General features: G+C 43.0%; 1 protein-coding gene across 3 annotated transcripts in view; it reads left to right on the top strand.

Moving 5' to 3' along the window:
• Positions 1 to 26,078, top strand: part of ARCN1 (archain 1) — a gene marked incomplete in the record, with an annotated part of 143,023 nt that overhangs the window by 104,787 nt on the left and 12,158 nt on the right. For all 3 annotated transcript variants that reach the window (XM_056544043.1, XM_056544042.1, XM_056544044.1), the window contains 1 exon segment: positions 2,127 to 2,331. In XM_056544043.1, the coding sequence (XP_056400018.1) occupies positions 2,127 to 2,331 (205 nt within the window).

Raw genomic sequence — 26,078 nt, 5'->3', positions numbered from 1 at the left:
AGCAAGGCCAGCACCTGGCCGAAATGAGTCTCATCCTGTTGTACCTGAGATCCATGTAGCACCAAGTGAATAAAGATGGCACATTGATCTGCACATTGATCTGCACTGTGCTGGAGTTCTTCGCAATTTTTGTCTTCCAGTTTTCATAATGGGGTGATTTATAGGGTAAGATAAAAAGAAATACACAAGCACTAAATCTCAGAAAATATGTATATCCACTGTAGCCTGGTGTTAGAAGGTGGATTCCCATTCACCACCTATGTCGGTACTGTAAATCACTATAATAATAAACACTGGCACATATAGATACGGTACTTCACAAAATAGCTAAGAAGTGGGTATATGAATTAAAATACAGGTATGTTCTTAGATAAGGAGATAAGCACATGGCGATCAAATACAGCATTGCCACCAATTACAGATACGCATAAAATGAACAGGTAGACATAAAATGAGTAGCTACAGAAATGTTCACCATCTATGGCTGGTGTGCCAGTGTGCTATCCCCCCACCCAAATATACACACTCAGAATCGTTAGGACACGCCTTCTCTGCAACGCATAGGCCTTTTGGTCCTCTGTGCCTACCATACTGACGTCACTAACTTCAGGATCTAGGCCCTTTCTTGCTTTACATCTACAATGGGTTGAGACCCTGCTGGACAGGGCATTCTCCTATACCATTCCCCCGAAAACAAAGAGTGTGGTAGTTGTTTGGCCTGAACACCTTCACACATTTAAGACATGCTCAAGGTAACCTATTGGTATGGTCAGTATTAGCAGTGTTTGCTGATTCAGTGTGTGTATATTCGGGCATGGGATAGCAAACTGACACACCTGTCGTGGATGTTGAACGTTGCTGTATACATAGAGACCATAGATTGGTACCATTATCTGTTCATTGTATGCGTATTTGTGATTGGTGACAATACTGTATTGTGCATGGGTCTGTGAACATGCTGTATTCATTAGCAAGATTTTTTTTTATACATATACCCACTTCTTAGCTATTTTGTGAAATATCTATATGCACCAGTGTTTATTATTATAGTGATTTTTAGGGGGTTGTAACATAGACCCCTTAAATCAACTTCAGAAGTGAACTGATCCCTAAAAATATCAGATTTTCGAATTTTCTCAAATTTTGTAAATTGCTGCAATACTTCGCCCCTAAAAAAGTAAAAAGGACATTTAACAAATGATGCCAACATAAAGTAGAGATATTGTAAATGTGAAATAATAACAAATTTATGTGGCATAACTATATCTGGAGACTGGAGAATCTGGAATTCAGAAAAATGCTAATTTTTTTTTCATTTTTTTTCATGGAGTTTTGGGGGTTTTCCACACACAAATGCGGAATGTATCAACAAAAATGTATCACTAACAATATAAAAAAATATATATATATATATTAATAAAAAAACTAATAACCACATCGTTATCTTAACAAAAATCTGGCCTGGTCCTGAGAGGGTTAAAAAGAAACTGACAAGCTGTTCACCAGCACTAAACTAATATACTGGGTTATAGTGCCGTTGAACAGCTTTTAAAAAGAGGGGTCACTTACGTTAATCAGAGCTGTAGTTGCAGAGTTATAGCTCTATAACAATAGAGACGGGGAGCCGACTCGCCGCACTCCCCTGCCTCCTCCATATTCCCCGTCCAGCCCACGTTTGTAATGAATATACAAATGTTGCCGAGGGGGGTGGTTGCGCTCTGCTCTATGATCCCCAGCAGCTATAACTATGCCACTACTGCTTGGATTGATGTAAGTGACCCCTCTTTTGAAGCTGTTCACCCACGCTATAACCCAGTATATTGGCTTTAGTGCAGTTGAAAAGCTGGTCAGTTACCTTTAAGAATTTGGTTACTTTTTAGATGAGGATTTCATTTTTTTATGTGTAACAACATTTTTATGGAATCAATAATTTGTAATGAATGCATATGATATTAGAAAGGTCACCAGTAAGATCCCTAGAAGAGTGTTAGGTGTCTGCGGTCTGTCCCCGATTACCAGTCTTCCTTATTCCTTTAAGTTTATTTTCTCATTGACAAAATGAAAATCGACAAAGTATTTTTATGTTATAAACAGCATAATTGTAATTCTACCACCTTCTAACACAGGTCTGGAGTAGGGGCTCCAGTGATCGGAGACATTGATGGAGACTACCACCATGACTGTCGAAGAAATACACTTGAGTGGACTCTGCCTGTTATTGACTCCAAAAATAAGACTGGAAGTCTCGAGTTTAGCATTGCTGGCCATCCAAATGATTTTTTTCCAGTGACCGTGTCCTTTGTATCCAAGAAGAACTACTGCAACCTTCAGGTTGGCTAACAGCTGCTTTTTATTATTTACATATATTTACATTTCACTGTGTAGTTCACATGCATGTTAAATCCCTAGAGGATACGCAGCATACATTTACAGTGCTGGTACTTGGTGTACATGTACCTTGTGGGGTTATGGGAGCACCGCATCTCCTGACATGGTGATCAGACCAAGGGGCCTTGCCGATGATGGCAGATATTAGCAAGCGCGCTGATGTCCATCATTAACCCTTTAGGTACCGTGAAATAATACTGATCACGGCATTTAAAAGATCTGTGGGGCTTTTTAACACTCATCAGTCCACCCACAGAACAAGTTAGAGACCGCAGTCTGTAACTCAGTAAAACAAACATTCATTTAATTTCAACGTGTAATTGAGTGTAGACAAGGTAGCATGAGCAATCTGAACTGAGACAGGGGCGTGATCCGATAGAAGAATAGAACCTATGGAAGCTTCTTGAAGATCAGAAATAAGATGATCAGATAAGAGAACATAATCTAACCTAGTGCTGGGCGGTATGACCAAAAATGTATATCATGGTATTTTTCTAAATTATGGCGGTTTCACAGTATTTAACAGTATCTTTTTTTAAATGGGAATTTTAAATTTCATTTTAATTTCATTTTAAAAATTGGAAAAGAGGGGTGATTCTGACTCTTATTAGGGGAAGGGTTAAATGATCTTTATTAACTTTTTTTTTTTTTTTTTGCAATGTTATATCCCCCATAGAGGGCTATAACTTTGCATACACTAATCTTTTACATTGATAATTGTTATCCCATAGGATAACATAGATCAATGATTCTGTCGCTTGACTGCTCCTGCCTGGATCTCAGGCACGGAGCAGTCATTTGGCGATCGGACACGCAGGAGGTAGGTAGGGGACCCTCCTGGTCTCCTCCAGCTGTTCGGGATGCCGCGATTTTGCCACAGCGGTCCCGAACAGCCCACTGAGCTAACCGGCACTGATTAGCTTTGTTTAGATGCTGCAATCAACTCTGAACGCCGCATCTAAAGGGTTAATAGCGCGTGGCACCACGATCGGTGCCACGGTTCCCGGATGTTGCTAGGCGTGGCCCCGCATTATAGGAAGGGTACGCCTTCCATCCCCAACAGGGTATACACTCACCGGTATTGTGGTATATGAAAAGTTTATATCATTAAAAAAAAAGCCGGTATTCGGTATGAACCAATATACCGCCCAGCACTAATCTAACCTACTGTAGGAATTTTGGGGACTGGAATAAAAACTATAGTCCCTATCCTGGGGATGTGAGTCACCATGCGTCACATAGCTGTAAGGAATGAAACTTTCTATGTAAGGCTATTAGACCTCTGTCAGAGATAGATGAAGAACAGCCATTAGATCTATCAATGACATTACGGAGTGGGGTATTCAGGTCACCGCACAGTATAATCAGATCTTGAGCAAGAAAAGGAGAGAATCAAGAGAGTTTAAGAGGAACGCTATTTGGTCTCTATGAGGATAGCATAGATATTGGCCACAGTACAGACCTTTCCAGCCATCTCACAGTTAAGAAAAAGATAATGAGCATCGTCATCCTTCATTGGATTCAGAATGGTAGGGGATACTGATTTATAAAAAGCAATGCACCCTTACTACGTGAGGAATTAGGAGTATGACCAGTTTTAAAGTGTGTTTCCTGCAGCTCTAAGTTATGGACCCTCTGTCTGTGAAAATAGTATATTTTCACCCTCTTTTCTGGGATATTAAACCCCTGTGTGTTAAATGTGGATACCTTAAAGGGGTACTCCGTTGCTCAGCGTTTGGAACAAAATGTTCCAAACGCTGAGCAGTGGAGTACCCCTTTAACATTAGCCATTATATAAAAAAAAAAGGGGGGATAGCAGTTGAATACATAAAGGTAGGGCAGAAAGCACATAATAAGAAAAAGCACATCTCAAAACTGCAGGAGAGTCAGAATAAAGTGCATGGTACTGAAGAGAAAGGGAACCAAAGGCATAAAAAAACCTAAACCAAAAAAGCTGTCCCACAAAAAATGGACAACACAGGGCCTAAACAAAATAGCCAGAAGGACGATCGGGTAAGTCACCACAAAAACAAACTTACATCTCCTAGGTGGGGGAAATGAGAGGTGGCTGGAGAGGACAGCGGCCTGGTAGGAGGTAATTAATCTCTAAAAGGGTGCAAAAGCCTGAGCCATTGATATATATAACGTGAGTAGTCGTCCAACCCGAAAAGGGGAATGAGAGACAATGGTTCGGGGGAGAGAGAAAAAGGAAATGGGTGATAACACACTCATATCTAGAAGGGCAACAAAAAATAAAATACACAGGGTATTACAGGGTAAGGGAGAGATGATGAGAGTGGAAATCCCAAAACATATACATACAAATATATGCATACGCTTTTTTTCTTTTTGCCTCTCTGCAAACGAAACGTATCGTACAAAGAAAAAGCAACAAGCATCTCTCGCTTACCCTCCTCAAATATACAATAAAATATATCAGATCAGCAATTCCTATATCAAGTGATAAGAGAGGCATAGACAAAACAGTTACCTATCATAGACATTAAATAGCATCAGAGCAATAAGGAAAAAGGATATCAGCCAACACAGTTCTTCAGTGCACATCAGAGAGGGAGTGCGAGGTCTGTGTATGTCTCCCCTTCGATAAAGGAGCCTGAGATGGGAGTCCAGCTTCCTGTTAACGGTCAACTTCTGATCTACGAGGGCAATACGGTGGCCTCCTGACAGTAGGATCCGATTGGAAAGCGACCCAGTCCGAAAGTGAGATCTGAGTCCCCGAATTTTCAATAGTAGCGAGCTACTATGGGGCTTTTCTCATGATTTCCTCTTTTTGGTAATGGTGCCAACATATCACGTTCCTAGGATAGTTAGGAAATTAACTCTCTGCGCGGAGAGCCCTATGAGCCCTATCAAGTTCAATGCGATGTGAGAGAGGTTGTCCCAAGAGATTGTTAAAAATAGGTGTATATTATTGCGACGTGATCCATTTTCAGTATCATCAATCAACTCATGTAGCATCTGAATATTAGTAGAATGCGTAGATACTGAGGACTGGAGATTCTGAACAGCGTCCAGCCAGCATAGTAGATTTGAAAGATTTCAGCTCCGCAACACAAGAATGCAAGGCGGCTACCTCTCTTTTTCACAGATTTGCAATCTTTACGTCACGCAGCCTTGAGATCTGAGGCCAATATCAGCATATCTGTTTTTGTAGGAAGTAAAGCAAGTAACGTTTGTAATTCAGGGTGTAATTTTAATGTATGCACAGCCTCAGCTGGTGGAGGGAGTTCTGCATCCAGAACGTTGCATGAACGTTGACGTGAGAGTCTCCTCCTCCCTGACTGGACACTGGATTGGAACTGGAATCTGACACAGATGAATCCTCCGCTGAGGAAGAGAGAAGGGCCGCAGCAGTATATTTCTCAGGCATTTTCAATAATTGCTTTTTAGCAGGTGGACTCCTAACATCCCAAGCTGGGTCAAAATAAGAAGGTGCATCATCAGAGTCCTCTAATCGCAGAGTTCTGACCCCTCTGTCAGGATCAGCTTGTGAGGAGACAGGAGGGGCAGAAAAGATACCAGGCAAACCAGGGGTTAATGGTAGAGCAGGCGGTTAATGGCAAGGCTTCAGTAGTGGTTGTCTGTGTACAGTCCCCAGAAATTAAGGCAGGGGTTAAGGCAACATGCATAGGATGGATTACAGGCTGCTCCTTATTCACTAGAGCAGCCTCTGGAGCAGTTACTGAAGGGGAGCCAGACATCTCCGGCTGTAAGTACAGAGGGCCGCGCACTCTGTGTCAGCAGCGCTTGTACTCGCTGGCTGCAGAGGGATCGCAGCGTCAGCAAGGCCCGGACCCGATGCCGCCCAAGCTTGCACAGCGCTGCGGGCACATAAAAACACCGGGATCGTCGGAGCGGACATCTGTGGAGTCGGAACAGGTTCCTGTAGCTTCTGTAACCGGGATTTGCCCAGAACAGGTAGAAAAATCCTGATAATCAGCGGCTCAGGACGGAGAACCGCTCAGAAAAGTCTGTGCTCCAGCATATCAGGCCATGCCCCCTCTATATAACCTTTTATATATGATATCCCCTACCCTAGTAGCTCATATTATATTGTGACAAATTTGCTTACTACTTACATTTATTGTTCTACTGTATGTAGCCAAATGACAATCTTAACATAACACCTTTACGAAAGCTTGGCAAGCTAAACTTTTGGACAGAGGCAGGTAAGGGCCCTCCCGCCATCCACTCAGCTGATCGGGACATAGCAATTTCACTGCGATGGTCCCAATCAGCTCCACTGAGCTGCGGGGATCTTTTTTAAAAAATTTTTTTACTTTTTTTAGCATTACAGATGCCGGGATCAACTTTGATCGCAGCATATAAAGGGTTAATGTGCAGCATCTAAAGGGTTAATACGCCCGATTGGCTATGTCCCACCCTGGGTCCTGGCTGCTGATAGAAGTCAGGACCCACCAGGTATGAAATGTGCTCACCTCGTGAGCATGCTTTAAACCATATTAATGGGAGCAGCGCATACAGTTACACCGTGTCCTTAAGTACCTAGACGCAAAGGCATACCCATACGCCCTGCGTCCTTAATTGGTTAAAGACAGAGTACTACGGTGCTCTAAGTTTGGAGGGAAACTTTAATCATATTCCCCACAAGGAGACCTATTTTAAGGGGTACTGCAGCGATAAGAGATGTATCAGATCTGACCACTGGGACCTCCCACGATCTCCTGAACTGGCCCCTGCTCTGAAAGGAGTGCGTGCTGGAGTCTGGTCGCCACCTGGGTCTCTTTGAAACTCCGAACCGCATTATGCCTTCCTCTCAGATTCGGAACCCATTCAGGAGAACGCAGGGGGGGTCCAATCTTACACTTGTCCCCTATCCTGTGGATAGGGGATACATTACTTTTCACTGCCCTTTAATATCAATTAGCTGGTGAAGGATAATCTGTAGCATCATCTCGGTGCTTTAGTGTAGACGAGGATCACAGACAACTTTGCAGTAGAATGAGAACCCCAACCATCCTAAAATATACAATCTCTATAATAAGATTGCATAATCTATTTACCGGGCTAAATGGTATAATTTTATCTACATAATAAAATATGTATGTCTCAATTAAAGCTATTTGAATCTTACCAAGATCATATGAGATATACCTTCTGCACACTGGAAAGTTTAAAGCATAGAAGCCATGTCTTGTCATATGGGAAGCCATTGTCTTGTCATATCATGTAAGGCCTTACAACATTGTAGAATGTGTCTCCTCCTGACTCTTTATGGTCCAACCCCTCAGGTAGCTTTTAGGAGTGTACAGTAGTACTATAGAGTGTACACGGTATAAGATTTTTGTAATTTAAAAGATCCCCACTTTGTGTATCTTGTGGTTTTACCAAAATCTAACCAGTTAATACACACCGTATTAATTGGAATCCACCAATAGACATGATCTTTTTTGAAAACGCCTCTGAACAAAAAGAAGCAATCTTATTGGTTGCTATGAGCAACTGATCAACTTTTTCTCAGCACAGATTTTGATGAATCTCCCCCGATAGGTGTATACTGATGCACATGAGGGTTTTAGTGATGTCACTGACCATATCAACTTCTGTCTGGCTTAAGGACTATTTATTGACGATTCATTAGATGGAGCTTTTGACCAGGGAATTACACTTAATACCAGTCAAGTTAATCTATCATTTGTGGTGTGGTTTGTGGTTAATCTATCATATAATGGACAACAGATAAGTTTAGGCAGTTTTATACCTTTTCGGACTTTCCCCAACCTATAAATTTATAGTCTGACATTTACACCTGGACTCCGCAACACAGATATGTAGTTTTATTGTTCATTCAAACACACTGATTAATGTTTAGTCAGGTCCATACATATTGGGACATCAACACAATTCTAAAATGTTTGCCTCTATACACCACCACAATGGATTTGAAATGAAACTAACAAGATGTGTTTTAACTCCAGACTGTCAGCTTTGATTTTAGAGTATTTACATCCAAATCAGGTGAATGGTGTAGGAATTACAACAGTTTCCATATGTGCCTCCCACTAGCTAAGGGACTGAAAGTAATGGGACAATTGGCCTCTCATCATGTCCAGGTGTGTTATTCCCTCATTATCCCAATTACAATGAGCAGATAAAAAGGTCCAGAGTTCATTTCAAGTGTGTATTTGCGTTTTGAATATGTTGCTGTCAACTCTCAAGATGAGATCCAAAGAGCTGTCAACTATCAGTGAAGCAAGCCATCATTAGGCTGAAAAAAAACAAAACAAACCCATCAGAGGAAGAGCCAAAACATTAGGCGTGGCCAAAACAACTGTTTGGAACATTCTTAAAATGAAGGAATGCATCGGTGAGCTCAGCAACACCAAAAGACCCGGAAGTGGACCAAGGCAAACAACTGTGGAGGATGACCGAAGAATTCTTTCCCTGGTGAAGAAAACCCCCTTCACAACAGTTGGCCAGATCAAGAACACACTCCAGGAGGTAGGCTTATGTGTGTCAAAGTCAACAATCAAGAGGAGACTTCACCAGAGTGAATACAGAGGGTTCACCACAAGATGGAAACCATTGGTGAGCCTCAAAAGCAGGAAGGCCAGATAAGAGTTTGCCAAACGACAACTAAAAAGCCTTCACAGTTCTGGAATAACATCCTATGGACATATGAGACCAAAATTAACTTGTACCAGAGTGATGGGAAGAGAAGAGTATGGAGAAGGAAAGGAACTGCTCATGAGCCTTAGCGTACCACCTCATCAGTGAAGCATGATGGGGTTAATGTCATGGCGTGGGCATGTATGGCTGCATATGGAACTGGTTCTCTTGTATTTATTGATGATGTGACTTCTGACAAAAGCAGCAGGATGAATTCTGAAGTGTTTCGGACAATATATTATCATCTTCAGCAAAATGCTTCAGAACTCATTGGATGGCGTTTCACAGTGCAGATGAAGAATGACCCAAAGCATACTGCAAAAGCAACCAAAGAGTTTTTTAAGGTAAATAAGTGGAATGTTATGCAATGGCCAAGTCAATCGCCTGACTTGAATCCGATTTGAGCATACATTTCACTTTCTGAAGACAAAACTGAAAATGCCCCAAGAACAAGCAGGAACTGAAGACAGTTGCAGTAGAGGCCTGGCAGAGCATCACCAGGGATGAAATTCCAGCATCTGGTGAGTTCTACAGACTTCAGGCTGTAATTTACCGCAAGGGATTTGCAACAAAATATAAAAAATTAAAAGTTTGAGTTCTGATTATTATTCTGTCCCATTACTTTTGGTCCCTTAACAAGTGGGATGCACATATGCAAACTGTTGTAATTCCTACACCGTTCATCTGATTTGGATGTAAAGGAAAGACGAAATGGGGCAAAAAAACGGTTTAGCAGAGGCGCTGCACAACTGTAGCCATGAAGAGAAGAGAAGACTCGAGCAGCACAGGACAAAATGACTTATATTGATAGAATTCGGGACAACGCGTTTCGGCATACCCTAATGCCTTCCTCAGGTCCACTTATAGTTCTAAAAAAAGACACGTGTGTGTGTGTGTGTGTATGTATATGTGTATGTATATATGTATATGTGTGTGTGTGTATATATATATATATATATATATATATATATATATATATATATATAATATATATACACACACACACACACACACACACACACACACACACACACACACACACACACGTAATTGGGGCATAAATGGTAAATATCCTTTGGATGCCGGGGAGTGGTGATTACAATGTGGTTGGCTCAAGGTGTATGGGTGGACGTCTGTTGGGTAGTATAAAAAAATATATATATTTGTGGTCGGTGCTTAATAGCGTAGCGTACCTACCTAATACCTTACCAGAATAACTTACAGTAACCTCTAGGCAGTCAGAGTTATGCCATGTACTGCTGTGTAAGGGTACACCTGAAATTAGAGGGCATACCCTGAAGTAAAAATTAAGAAAAGATATGAAAAAATTAGGGAGGGTTGGGTGGGACGTGAAGAACCCGCGGCGTCAGGATAGAGGACCTGCCGCGGGTTCTTATAGTAAATTCCCCGCCTCTCCCACAAATTCAGGCTTAGCCTTCTTACTTGTGGTCGGTGCTCAATAGCGTAGCGTACCTACCCAATACCTTACCAGAATAACCTACAATCACCTCTAGGCATTCAGAGATATGCCATGTACTGCCACGTAAGGGTACACCTGAAATTAGAGGGCAAAACTCCAATAGATTTAAATCCAAAAGCGCTTTATTGAAACACAACAGAAACATTACATAGCTAATTGTTGAAATGCCTGGCTCATTTCAGATTTGGGGTTGGGAATAGATCTCATATAGGTATTTGACTTCCAGAGCCCTAACTTCTTAAACACGTGAGCGGGAACCCCATGCAGGCAGCTGTCGCGGCGCAATTGCTGAGCGATTGAACGGATATGACCGTGGGATCACTGCCCAGAGCCTTAACTAAAGTACGAATGTGGCTAACAAATGAAGCTGTTGTGAGGGCCGCCCCTCTGAATAACAGTGGTTGGTTATCGTCAGAACCTGAACGGAAGGACATCAGAGTCCGCAGTGTTTTAACCGAGCACCATTTATGCAACGTGGAAAAATATTGTATCATGACAACCTGACCTGATAGAGAGGTCTTAGTGCTCTGCAACCTCAGTTTGTAATGATCAGTGACCCAGCTGAGCTGCTGGCGCGACAACCACGGACCTTTGACAGACCTGCATGTGAATTCCCCCTGGCCTGAGGAACCCGTAATATCGTAAGAACAGTGCCGCTTTCAAAGTAATACTATCCTGATGGCCAAATGGTAGCCCATCTAATGCATTGGCTAAAGATAAATGGTGTTGAATGTCTGAGAGAGCTTGATAGTGTCATAAGCTAATTGCAATGAAGAGTGGCAAAACCCTATGAAAGCCAAAAGAAAAGGTGTATTGAGAACAAAATCTTTTGTAGGAATTCCTGTAGTGTACGCCCTCTGTGTGCTGGGGGACAAAGATCTGGTGATGAGGCTTTTAGCAACCAGTAAGTAAGCTTTTAGTCCAGGATCAACTGCTGAAAGGGAGGTACTGGAAACCCTGAGTGACCGGCCTCTGGTATCACCTGGAGAAAGAAAAAGCGGCAAGTTATTTCTGGATAGCGCATCTGCAGCAGAATTCCTAACACCCTGAATGTGAGAGCTGGTAAAGTGAAAATTGAACTGAAGGGAGAGCCGCACCAACCTCCTAGCCAAGGACATAATAACAGATGACTTGGACCTGCTGAAAGTTTAACAGAATGTCAACGGTAGCTGCATTGTCTGAAACGAACATGATAGATTTTTTGTGCCACAGATGGCCCCATACCCTAGCTGGGGCCACAATTGGATACAGTTCGAACAAGGCTGGGCTGAACCTAAAGCCTGGCAACTGACTTACTTCTGAGGGCTAAGCATCAGCCAACCACTTGTTACCCCACATGGCAGCAAAACCCACTGAAGAAGAATCAGAGAATATAATTGGGCACTTCTCATCAATACCTGGAATAAAAAGAGATCTCGTTCCAGCATGACAAAAAAAAAAAGTCCCACATCAGGAGGTTGTCTCTAGCTTGGCTGTCCAACAAGACCACGTTGTTCTGCCCCAGCACTGAGGTCATTAAATTTAAAGGGGGTTCTCTGGTGCTTACACATCTTATCCCCTATCCAAAGGATAGGGGACAAGATGCCTGATGGCGGGAGTCCCGCCGCTGGGGACCCCCGGGTTCATGCACGCGGCACCCCGTTTGTAATCAGTCCCCGGAGCGTGTTCGCTTCGGGTTTGATTACAGACTACCACAAGGCCGGCGGGGTGTGAAGTCACGCCCTGTGTGACGTCACGCTCCGCCCCTCAATGCAAGCCTATGGGAGGGGCGTGATATGAATAAGTGAACCAACTAAGTAACCAGCCGATATGCAAATCCACAATAGCCACCCTTCTGTAACCTTACCGAAGCAAACTGGCGTGAAAACTTATGGATATGTTAGCCGAAACAGCCGACGATACACAAGACACTGGATGCTTATACTGTGGAGTGACCGCCTGTAAAACATGTACAGTAACTACTGGGGATTACAAACTTTCTGACCTGTAAGTCTGACTACTCACCTGCTACCGATGGCAACACCTCTGGGTTAACTGACCAATTATCCGAACCTTCCGGAACTATAAAACACGAGCAATTACCAACCTATGACCTGCCCTAAAGCAACATACTAGCAAGTGATCTAACCAGACGAATTACCCAAAGCCAAGACCGGCTAAGCCATGGAGGAGCCTATAAACCGTAACTGAGTGAAACCCCTCGAGTGTACAAACTATCTTGGTTTTATGTGTTTGTTTGTTTGTTTGTTTTGTCAATCGGGGTGTTTGAAAAAAACAATCTACTAGAGAAGCGTTACAGGCCCCGCCTACACCCTACCCCAAACACCACATCAACTAGTGATCATAGACTCAATCCCGCCAATGCCATAATACAGCTAACATCTGAACAATGGTGAAGATAACCCAAAGATGTGTTTGGTCCAACAGACTAATGGAAAGAATATTACCGATACCTCCGACCTGAGACCATACGTGCATGTACCACTCGTGATAACCTAATGTATATGCATGACCATAACCCACCATGTGATACGGAAAGACCTACCACCGAATCCAACGAGAAATTGCCTCACACGGTGTCGGGACACGAAACAACAGGATGACCTGAATCTAGGCAATGAGCTGCAAGAAGCAAGACCCCCCCCCCTCCCCCCAAACAAATACACCTGATTAAACAGTATGAATGCAGAATGTTACTAAACCATAATATACTGAAATGGAAACTAATGCCTGGAAGAATATGCAGAGAACTGACTGTGAAACTGACTGATTCAGGAAGCTAAACGTCCTGGGAGTAACTGAAGAGACGGTACATCAACAACCATTAACCTGACAAAATGGAAGGCCCAGAAAATGACAGAGCCCCCCACTACCAAAGCTAAAGGTTAACCTAGTTATGTACTGAGGAGTAGGAGGGAGTGGAAACGTCACGCACAAATTGGTACTTCAGATGGACGATTAAGTACCAGAACACACGGTAACCGACTGTGAAGAAGGAAGTATAAATATCGTTTTTTTTTGTTTTTTTTCCCAGACAAAAGGCCTAAACGACCCGACTAGAACCTTAATCTTACCTTAACAAAACCAAATCAATTCAAGCAAATATGGCGCCACAACAAGAAGGCACAACTGTATCCAACTATAATAAGCAAAAACACCCAATAAGCCCTAGCCATACCCCTCCAAGTACACACAAATATTTTACCCGGCGCATCCGGGAAATTACTAGCATGAGGCACCTAAGAGCGAAAGGAGGAGCAGAAGCTATCAAGTAACAGTGAGAAACACATGCATACAAAAAAACGCCCCATGTGTGCCTAAATAGCCCAGTAACCGCGCCATGATAACATGGGGAACAGACACGATTTTTAGAGGGCCCCCCGGGGAGGTGGGAAGGGGGGACGCAAGCCCAGGCTCAGACGAGAATCCCCCCCACCCCCCGGTGTCCACACGCACCCAGACAAGTGTGAGCGAAAAAAGGATCAAGTGAAACAAGGGGGGGGGGGGAACTGGTGCCGAGGACCGAGCGTGTGGGCACTGGCACTGGCAATGCCTGTGATCACCCCCCCACCCCATAAAAACGTGGGGGAGCGAGGTCTCCCAGGAGACATCCCCAAATACCGGCCACGTGATCCTCTTATAAGGTCCGCTGTGAGAGTGGGCCCAGACCTGTCCCCAATAGCCGGACCGGAGCCCCCGTCGGTGCCCCCTAAGCTTGCGGTCGGTGCCCCCCGTGTGCTGTGCAAAGAATAAATAAGCCGTCGTAATAATCGCAAGGGACGCGGGTCCCAAAATACAGAAACCAGGGGCCGGGTTTGCCGAGGGTACCCACCGATCTCCAGCTTACCTCTGGAGATCGGGCTGCGATAGAATGCTACTCCCGCCACTTACCCGTACACCGAGCTGCAGACTCTTCCGGTCAGCTGACTCCGCATGTCAGCTGATCAAGGTCATGTGAAGAACCCGCGGCATCAGGATAGAGGACCTGCCGCGGGTTCTTATAGTAAATTCCCCGGCCCTCCCACAAATTCAGGCTAAGAACTTAGCCTTCTTACATATATAAACACAAACATACATAAATAACACATAAAACAGATAGGCAAATATATAAATAGGTAAAAGAAACATTGTTTGCGTCGGCATAATACCACATTTTCTTGTATGGTGTAATAAACATGCAGATAATATGCAAGCTATATAGTAAAAACAGTAGACATTGTATTTAAGACACAGTAAAATTATGCAAGAATGTGCAGGTTGTGTAGTGGACACATAGGGTAATCTGCATTATATAGTTAAAATATGGAGATATGGTTGCGATCAGTTAAGGTGACGGCAATGCAATCATGGGAAAGGTATTGATGAACTTACCCCAAGTGTTGATTATGCTCATACACAGCTCAAACACGACCACAGCGTCCTGTGGCAACCCGGGCCGGAAGTGACTTATCGACACTTGCACTGCCAAGTACGCGCACTCCCTGCATGCTGCCACAGACCGCGGCAGCACAGCAAGTGACAGGATGTCCACCACCAGGTATTTGTTCTCTCCTAGAAATGAGCAAACCCACTCTGCAATCCCCAACCAGTAACTGTCCCTCCTGCACCGCAACCTTAACCTTCTACCTGCCACGTGCATTTACTCTCCCCTAGAAAAGAGCTTTGCAATCTCAACCCCTAACCACTACCTGTCCCTTCTGCATCACAACTCTGCTCTCTAACCATTCAACCTACCATTTACATTTACTCTCCCCTAAGAAACAAGCTTTTCTCCCTCTTTGTGTTATTGTAATATTGTTCATCCATCGCCCGGCCTTTACTTCTACTCTGCAACCTAAATATTAAATGCTAACCATTATGATACCTTAACCAATACCTGACCCTCCAACATCGACCCAGAACAGAACATAATCAACACTTGGGGTAAGTTCATCAATGCCTTTCCCATGATTGCATTGCCGCATTACCATCACCTTAACTGATCGCAACCATATCTCCATATTTTAACTATATAATGCAACCTGCACATTCTTGCATACTTTTACTGTGTCTTAAATACAATGTCTACTGTTTTTACTATATAGCTTGCATATTATCTGCATGTTTATTACACCACACAAGAAAATGTGGTATTATGCCGACGCAAACAATGTTTCTTTTACCTATTTATATATTTGCATATCTGTTTTGTCATTTATGTGTGTGTGTGTGTGTGTGTGTGTGTGTGTAATATATATATTTATTTATTTATTTATTTTTTTTTTTTATATTACCGAATAGACGTCCACCCATACCCCTTGAACCAACCACATCATAATCACCACTCACTCCCCGGCATCCAAAGGATATTGACCATTTATATTCCCCATGGAACATAGTTCATATAGTAACATAGTTCATAAGGTTGAAAAAAGACCAGAGTCCATCACGTTCAACCTATATCCCTAATGAGTCCCTACTGAGTTAATCCAGAGGAAGGCAAAAAAACCTCATACTAGAGGTAAAAAATTCCTTCCCGACTCCAAATATGGCAGTCAGAATAAATCCCTGGATCAACGTTCTGTCCCTATAATTCTAATATACATAACCAGCAATGTTCTTATACTCCAAAAAATGCATCCAGACCCCTTTTTAAATTCTTTTAGAGAGTTCCTCATGACCACCTCCTCCGGGAGAGAATTATACAATCTCACTGCTCTTACAGTAAAGAACCCCGTCTGTGCCGGTGTAGAAACCTTCTTTCCGCTAAATAGAGAGGATGCCCCCTTGTTATAGATACAGTCCTGGGTATAAATAGATCATGGGAGAGATCTCTGTACTGCCCCCTGATATATTTATACATAGTTATTAGGTCTCCCCTAAGCCTTCTTTTTTCTAAACTAAATAACCCTAATTCTGATAATCTTTCTGGGTACTGTAGTCCTCCCATTCCCCGTATTACCCTGGTTGCCTTTCTTTCCTCTCCAGCTCCACTGTATCTTTCTTGTACACTGGTGCCCAGTACTGTACACAGTATTCTCTGTGTGGTCTGACTAGTGATTTGTACAGCGGTAGAATTATTTCCTTGTCGTGGGCATCTATGCCCCTATTGATGCACCCCATGATTTGATTTGCCTTGGCAGCAGCTGCCCGACACTGGTCACTACAGCTAAATTTACTGTTAACTAAAACTCCCAAGTCCTTCTCCACGTCAGTCATCCCTAGTGTGCTCCCATTTAATACATGATCCCAGGCTGGATTTTTCCTCCCCATGTGCATTACCTTACATTTATCAGTGTTGAACCTAATCTGCCACTTCCCAGCTCCAACCTATCCAGATCCATTTGTAACAGTGCCCTGTCCTCTATTTTGTGTGTATATATATATATATATATATATATATATATATATATATATATATATATATATAGTGTGTGTGTCTTTTTTAGGACTAGAAGTGGCTAAAAAAGGGAGGAAAGCATTAGGATATGCCGAAACGCGTTGTCCCGAATTCTATCAATAAAAGTTATTTTGTCCTGTGCTGCTTGAGTCTTCTCTTCATGGCTACAGTTGTGCAGTGCCTCTGCTAAACCTATTTCTTTACCCCATTTCATCTTTCATTTGTCTCCATCGGTCACCACTACTGGTGTACGATACCGATAAGAGAGCAGCAGCCAACTATTGCATCTAGCTTTACTTGCGCAACTTGCTGCCAACTTCGGTGCAGCTTCCACAAAAGGTCAGTTTATCACCTGGGTGTGGTGAAGGGTACACACCAGTGGATACACCTCATCAGGGAACAACCCTGTATATTTTTATCTCTTCATTTTAAGCTGATTTGGATGTAAATACCCTCAATCTGCAGTTAAAGCACATCTTGTTTGTTTCATTTCAAATCCATTGTGGTGGTGTATGGAGCCAAAAATGTTAGAATTGTAGAATTGTGTCGATGTCCCAATATTTATGGACCTGACTGTATATCTTCTTAAATACATGATGGCATGGCCAGAAACTTTGTTAAAGTGTAGACTTGGTATTTTACTATGCCCTTTGAACACAAAGTTACACTACATATATACTATATATTGTATGAATAAAAAATGTGTGGTGGTCACTATATTTTATTGTCCACATGACGGTTACATATGTCCTTATGGACTATTTTATATTTAAAGAAAACATGGGCATTATAACAGAATAAACACGTTCGCTTCTCAGATTTCCTCACCCTCTTAACTCCTTAAAGGGTTACTCCCGTGGAAAACTTTTTCTTTTTTTTTATCAACTGGTGCCAGAAAGTTAAACAGGTTTGTAAATCACTTATTATACTATTATAAAAATCTTAATCTTTCCAGTACTTTTTAGGGTCTGTATACTACAGAGGAAATGGTTTTCTTTTTGGAACACAGAGCTCTCTGCTGACATCATGACCACAGTGCTCTCTGCTGACATCTCTGTCCATTTTAGAAACTGTCCAGAGTAGCATATGTTTGCTATGGGGATTTTCTCTACTCTGCTGACATCTCTGTCCATTTTAAGAACTGTCCAGAGAGCACTGTGGTCATAATGTCAGCAGAGAGCTCTGTGTTCCAAAAAGAAAACAATTCCCCCTGTAGTATTCAGCAGTACTGGAAGGATTAAGTTATTATTTTACTTTTTTTTTTTTTTTTTTTATAGAAGTAATTTACAAATCTTTTTAACTATCTGGTACCAGTTGATTTAAAAAAAATTAAATAAAAACGTTTTCCACGGGAGTACCCCTTTAAGGACAAAGCCCATTTTGACCTTAAAGGGTTTCTACCATGCTGACAGCTTATCTCCTATCTAAAGGATAGGGGGATAAGTTGCCTGATTGCGCGGGGTCTCGCCGCTGGGGACCCCCACGATCTCAAACGCAGCACCCCCTCTCATCAGGCCCCGGAGCGAACATCGCTCCGGGTCTGGTGACTGCCGATCACATGGGCGAAGTATCGTGACTTCACGGCTCCGCCCCATGTGACGTCATGCTCCGCCCCCTCAATGTAAGTCTATGGGGCAGGGGGCAAGACAGCTGTCTCAGGGCGGAGCTGTGACGTCACGATCACCGACCCCGGCATCGGACCCGGATGTTCGCTCCGGAGCCTGATGAGAGCGAGGTGTTGAGTGCCAGATCGCGGGGGTCCCCAGCGACGGGACCCCGCGCCATCAGGCAACTTATCCTCTATGCTTTAAATAGGGGATAAGTTGTCAGCACGGTAGTACCCATTTAAGCACCAGAGCATTTTTTTTTTTTTTTTTTTTTTTTTTAAATCTGACCTGTCACTTTTGCATTAATTACTATAGGATGCTTTTACTTATCATACTGATTCTAAGATTGTGTTTTTTTTTTCATAAAATATTCTACTTTATGTTAGTGGTAAATTTCCGTCGATACTTGAAAAATTGCTAAATTTCATGAAAATAAAAAATTTAGCATTTTTTAAACTTTGAAACTCTCTGCTTGTAAGGAAAATGGACATTCTAAATTACGTATTGATTTACATATACAATATGTTTACTTTATCTTTGCATCTTAAAGTGGAGGTATTTTTCTTTTTGAAGACACTAAAGGGCTTCAAAGTTTAGCAACAATTTTCCACAAAAATTTCAAAAGCTTAATTTTTCAGGGACCAGTTCAGTTTTGAAGTGCATTTGAGGGTCTTTATATTTGAAATCCCCTATAATGGACCCCATTATGAAAACTACACCCCTCAAAGTATTCAAAATGACATTCAGAAAGTTTGTTAACCCTTTAGGTGTTTCACAGGTATAGCAGCAAAGTGGAGGAGAATTCAAAATCTCAATTTTTTATACTAAAATGTTCTTGTAGCCCTATTTTCATTTTTACAAGGGGTAAAAGGAAAACGCCCCCCAAAATTTGAAACCAAATTTCTCTCGAGTAAGGAAATAACTCCTACGTGGATATAAAGTGTTCTGTGGGTGCACTAGAGGGTTCAGAAGGAACGGAACGACAATGGGCTTTCGGAGAGCGAATTTTGCTGAAATGGTTTTTTGGGGGGGCATGTCACCTTTAAGAAGCCCCCATGATGCCAGAACAGCAACATAAACCCAATATGGCACACTATTTTGGAAACATCCCTCAAAGAGTGTAACAAGTGAGCCTTAACACCCCACTGGTGTATGACGAACTTAAGTTAAAGTGGGGCATGAAAATGAACCATTTTAGTTTTTTTCTCAAAAATGCTGAGAAAAAAAATTTGTAACCCCATTTCGTCTTAGTATATACCCCATATGTGGACCTAAAGTACTCTGCGGGCGCACTACAATGCTCATAAGAGAAGAAGCAAAAAAGTGGCTTTTGGAGAAAGAATTTGGCTGGAATGGAAGTCGGGGCCATGTGCATTTACAAAGCCCCCATGGTGCCAGAACTGTGGACCCCACCACATGTGGCACCATTTTGGAAACTATACCCCTCACAGAATGTAAAAAGTGGTGCAGTAAGCATTTAAATCTCACTGGCTCTTTACAGATTTTTGGAACAAAAATTTTTCATTTTCACCAACCACAGTTCCAAAAATATGTCAGACACCTGTGGTGTGGTGTGTGTAAAAAAAAAAAAAAAAAAAAAAAAAAAAAAAACTCACTGCACCCCTCATTGTATTCATTAAGTCAGACAGTGTCAGACAGTACTGGAGCGGGGACATCCTATACCAGACCTCGCTTTACAGTATGGTCATGACATGGAAGCGGTTCGAGGCCATTCGGAAATGCCTTCATTATGCAGGTAATGAGGCATGTCCAACCCGAAGTGATCCCGCCTATGACCAGCTTTACAAAGTGAGGCCGGTCATCGATCACTTTGGGGCCAAATTTTTGGAGGCGTACGTACCGATTAAGGAGCTCTCGGTAGAGGAGTCTCTCATCAGTTTGAAGGGGAGACTCCTATTCCGCCAGTATATTCCCTCAAAGCGGGCACGATATGGCGTGAAGCTCTACAAACTTTGTGAGAGTACCTCCGGGTACACTTACAAGTTTAGAGTATATGAGGGACGAGAATCCCGTATTGAACCCCCAGATTGTTCTCCCACTCTGGGTGTTAGCGGGAAAATCGTTTTGGGACCTTGTGCACCCATTGCTGGATAACGGTTAACACATGTACGTGGACAACCTTTATACCAGCATCCCTTTTTCACATCCCTTGCTGCCAGATCCAGGTCCGCTTGTTGGACCGTGCGGAAAAACCAGATAGGCCTCCCTCTAAATTTTAAGACACCTATGCCCAAGGGTGAGTCCCGTGCCCTTTCCCATGAAAACCTGTTGATGGTCAGGTATAAGGATAAGAAGGATGTCCTTATGCTGACCACAATTCATGGTAAAGGCAGCTCATCTGTCCCTGTGCGAGGTACCACAACAACGGTCCTCAAGCCTGATTGTATTCTGGACTACAATCAGCATATGGGGGGAGTTGATCTTTCTGATCAAGTCCTCAAGCCATACATCGCCATGCGGAAAACACGGGTATGGTACAAAAAATTTCCGGTCTACTTGGTAAAGGTTGCCATGTACAACTCCTTTGTACTGTCCCAGAACGCTGGCAATGCAGGGACATTCCTCCAGTTCCAAGAAGAAGTTCTAAGGGCCCTGATCTTTGCTGACCGGGAAAAAGCATGCCAGAGTTCCCAAGGAACTGAAGTTATAGGTGCCGGGATCGTCCCAGGCCAACACTTTCCAGGTGAAGTCCCCTACACTGGAAAGAAGGGACAATCCCAGAAAAATGCAGTGTGTGTCACAGGAGGGGGATATGGAAGGATACCACCACTCAATGCGACACTTGCCCTGATCATCCGGGCCTCTGCATTAAAAACTGCTTCAGGGAGTATCACACTTCCATGTGGTACTAAATATTCCCTCTTCATTTTAATTTTCCATAAAAAAAAAAACCTGATAAGACCTCTGGGGGTATTTTTTTTCCCCAAAAATGGGTCACTGAGTCACTATCATCGGGGACTTTTTATGTTGCCTCAAATGGGCAGCGCTCTCCCTCCACCTGAGCGGGATGCGCGTTTGAGGCAACAGGTTAGGGACGGCCACACACATTCGTGGAATGATGATTCTGAGCATAAGGTTTGGGGTGGGCATATTTTTTAGTTTTGGCTATGCTCTGGGTCATCATTCTGGGAACATAACATTTTATTATTTTATGTCCCATTGTACCCCATTTTATTTATTTAGTGTACCCCATGTAATACCCCTTGAGGGAAGGGGCCCGCTGTTCTGGCTCCATAGGCAGCTATGCAAAAGGCCCCTGACTGCGCTCCTGCTCCTCTGAGACCTGGTGTGCACCCTCAGAGCTGTTTACGCCCAGATATGAGGTATGTCCTTACTCCAAAGAAATGTATCTACAAATTTACAGTGACATTTCCCCTTTTACCACTTGTGAAAATGAAAAATTTGGGGTAACCCCAGCATTTTAGTGTAGAAAATAAAACTTTTCCTTTTCACATCCCAATTTAATGAACATTTCTCAAACACCTGTGAGGTCTTAAGGCTCACTGGACCCCTTGTTACGTGCCTTGAGAGATGTAGTTTCCAAAATAGTATGCCATGTGAGGGATTTTTTGCTGTTCTGGCAGCATAGGGGCTTCCTAAATGAGACATGCCCCCAAAAACCATTTCAGCAAAAGCTAAATGGGACTCCTTCTCTTCTGAGCATTGTAGTGTGCCCGCAGTGCACTTGACGTCCACACATCGGGTATTTCCATACTCAGAAGATGGGGTTACAAATTTTGGGGGGTATTTTCTCCTATTACACCTTGTAAAAATGTAAAATTTTGGGGAAAACTAGCATTTTAGTGAAAATAAATAAATAAAATACACATCCATCTTTAACAAAAAGTCGTGAAACACCTGTAGGTTGTTAAGGCTCACTGGACCCCTTGTTACGTTCCTTGAGGGGTGTAGTTTCCAAAATAGTAGGCCATGTGTTTTTTTTGGTGGAAAAAAATTAAGATTTTGAATTTTGTCTTTCACTTTGCTGCTATTCATGTGAAACACCTAAAGGGTTAACAAACTTTCTGAATGTCATTTTGAATACTTTGAGGGGTGCAGTTTTTATAATGGGGTAATTTGTGAGGTATTTCTAATACGAAAGGCCCTTCAAATCCACTTCAAAACTGAACTGGTCCCTGAAAAATTTAGATTTAGAAAATTTTGTGAAAAATTGCTGCTGAACTTTGAAGCCCTCTGATGTCTTCCAAAAGTAAAAACATGTCAGCTTTATGATGTAAACATAAAGTAGACATAGTGTATATGTGAATCAATATATCATTTGTTTGGAATATCCATTTTCCTTATAAGCAGAGAGCTTCAAAGTAAAAAAAAAATGCAAAATTTTAAATTTTTTCATCAAATTTTGGAATTTTTCACCAAGAAATTATGCAAGGATCGACAAAATTTTATCACTAACATAAAGTAGAATATGTCAAGAAAAAATTATCTTGGAATCAGAATGAAAAGTAAAAGCATCCCGGAGTTATTAAAGGGGTATTCCGGGCAAAAACATCTTATCCCCTATTGAAAGGATAGGGGATAAGATGTCCCTGCAGCAGCCTGCATTCTATGCGTAGCCGCATCTGAAGTTTTGGAAACCGCCAGGCTTCCGAGGCGGGGACGTGAAGTCACGCTACGCCCCCTCCATTCATGTCATTTCCCATAGAAATGAATGGAGGGGCGTGACGTCACATCCCCGTCTCGGAAGCCCGGCGGTTTCCGAAACTTCAGATGCAGCTACGCATAGAGTGTACCGGAGCTCCGGGGGCTCGTTGGCAGGTAAGAGGAAGTGTGTTTTCTTTTATTTTGCAGCCCGGACGGGATAAAAGGAAAAAAGTGCGTGCCGGAGTACTCCTTTAAGGACCCAGCCATTCTTTGCACATCTGACCACTTTCACTTTAATCATCTTATCCCCTATTGAAAGGATAGGGGATAAGATGTCTGATCGCGGGGGGCCTGCCGCTGGGACCCCCCGCGATCAGACATCTTATCCCCTATCCTTTCAATAGGGGATAAGATGATTAAAGTGAAAGTGGTCAGATGTGCAAAGAATGGCTGGGTCCTTAAAGGAGTACACTGGCACGCACTTTTTTCCTTTTATCCCGTCCGGGCTGCAAAATAAAAGAACACACACTTCCTCTTACCTGCCAACGAGCCCCCGGAGCTCCGGTACACTCCGGTACAGGTGTTCGGTCCCCGGGCTGTATTCTTCTTACTTCCTGTTAGCCCGGCACGTCACATGGAGCTTCAGCCTATCACCGGCCGCAGCGATGGCCGGAGTACTCCTTTAAGGGGTTAATGTCAGTACCGCTGCAACTATCAGCCACCCCTGTGCAAATCAACAATTTAGGCCTCAAATGTACATGGTGCGCTCTCACTCCTGAGCCATGTTATGAGCCAGCAGATTGCGTTGCGTCCACATATGGGGTATTTCTGTACTCGGGAGAAATTGTCATGAATTTTGGTGGACTTTCACCCCTTGTGTTTAAAAAAATAAATAAAAGCTGGTGTTGCCCCTTTATTTTCACAAGAGGTAAAAGCAGATGACGACAACATAATTTCTCCAGAGTACAGAAATACCCCATTTGTGGGCGTAAAGTGCTCTGCGGGCGCACAACATGGCTCAGGATTGAGAGAGCACCATGTACATTTGAGGCCTAAATTAGTGATTTGCACAGGTGGCTGGCGGTTCTGGCATAAACGCAAAAAAATTACTTCACAAGTGACCCCAATTTTGGAAACTACACCCTCAAGAATGTAACAAGGGGTGCAGTGAGCATATACACCCCACAGGTGTCTGAAAGATTTTTGAAACACTGGTCAGAGAAAATTAAAAATGTTTTTTATATGCACAGCCCAATGTTCGAAAAATCTGTGAAACGCCAGTGGGGGTGTAAATGCTCACTGCACCCCACTGTGCGTTCTCACTGCTGAGCCATGTTGTGCGCCCACAGATCACTTTGCATCTACATATGGGGTATTTCTGTATTAAGGAGAAATAGTTTAAAAAAATTTGGGGGTCTCTTTCAGCTCCTTTCTCCTTTCAGCTCTTGTGAAAATGAGAAGTAGTGAAAACATTTTTTTTACACTAACATGCTGGTGTAGCCCCCAAACTTTGTCACACAATTTATCCCGAGTACAGAAATACCCCATATGTGGCACTAAACTGTTGCCTTGAAATTCGACAGGGCTCAGGAGAGAGAGCGCCATGCGCATTTGAGGCCGAAGTTATGGATTTGCATAGGGGCAGACTCGGATGCAAGCATGGCGCTTGCCTCCTCCACCCAAAATACCCTACAGCAGTGTATCCCAAACAGGGTGCCTCCAGCTGTTGCAAAACTCCCAGCATGCCTGTCCGGCTATGCTGGGAGTTGTTGTTTTGCAACAGCTGGAGGCTCCATTTAGGAAACAGGGCAGTACAAGTTTTAAATTTTTGTGGGGTGGAGGGATAACAGTGTAAGGGTGTATGTGTATATATAATATATATGTGTATATCGTGTTTTGGTTTTGTGTAGTGTTTTTTGGGTGCATTCACATGGGTGGGGGGGCTCACAGAGAGTCTCCCTCGCTGGGAGTTAGACCTGCAGTGGAAAATTTGCCGCAACTCAAACATGCATTTGGGAACTCACTGTAAACCCCTCCCGGGTGAATGTACCCTGTACTTTTTTTTTTGGGTGGGGGGGGAGGGGCCGGAAATCTCCAGCTGTTGCAAAACTACAACTCTCAGCATGCACTGACAGACTATGCATGCTGGGAATTGTAGTTGTGCCACAGCTGGAGGCACACTTTTGGGGAAACACTGTTATTTATCAGACCCCAACTTGGTGTTTCTCTACCAGTGTGCCTCCAGCTGTTGCAAAACTACAACTCCCAGCATGCACTGATAGCTGAAGGACATGCTGGATGTTGTAGCTATTCAACAGCTGGAGGCACACAACTACATCTCCCAGCATGCCCTTTGCATGCTGGGAGTTGTAGTTATTCAAGATCTGGAGGGCCACAGTTTAGAGACCACGACACAGTGATCTCCAAACAGTGGCCCTCCAGATCTTGCAAAGCTATAAATCCCAGCACGCCAAAACGGGATGCCACGGGATGCCTGCTGATAGACTTCCCATTCCGATCACAGGTACGCCCTTGGGCCTTAACTACCGAAACGCAAGGGAGTACCTGTATGCCCTTCGTCCCCAACGGGTTAATGTCTTATTTTCAGACATACTGTAGTGAGATTGTACCTTTCGTTCTCTCAGGGAGACTAAAATCTCACCAGTTAAAGGGGTACTCTGGTGGAAAACTTATTTTAAAACATTTTTTATGAACTGGTGCCAGAAAGTTAAACAGATTAGTAAATTACTTCTATTTAAAAAAAATCTTAATCCTTCCAGTACTTTTTAGCTGATGAATACTACAGAGGAAATTCTTTTCTTTTTGGAACACAGAAATCTCTGCTGACATCATGAGCACAGTGCTCTCTGCTGACATCTGTCCAGAGCAGCATATGTTTGCTATGAAAAAGACAAATAGAAAAACCAGCGTTCGGAGACAGTTCAAA

The sequence above is a fragment of the Hyla sarda genome, chromosome 10 (genome assembly GCF_029499605.1).
Source record: "Hyla sarda isolate aHylSar1 chromosome 10, aHylSar1.hap1, whole genome shotgun sequence".
NCBI classification, from domain to species: domain Eukaryota; kingdom Metazoa; phylum Chordata; class Amphibia; order Anura; family Hylidae; genus Hyla; species Hyla sarda.
The sequence above is the reverse complement of the archived record's forward strand: the minus strand, read 5'-3'. Positions and strand labels throughout refer to the sequence as shown.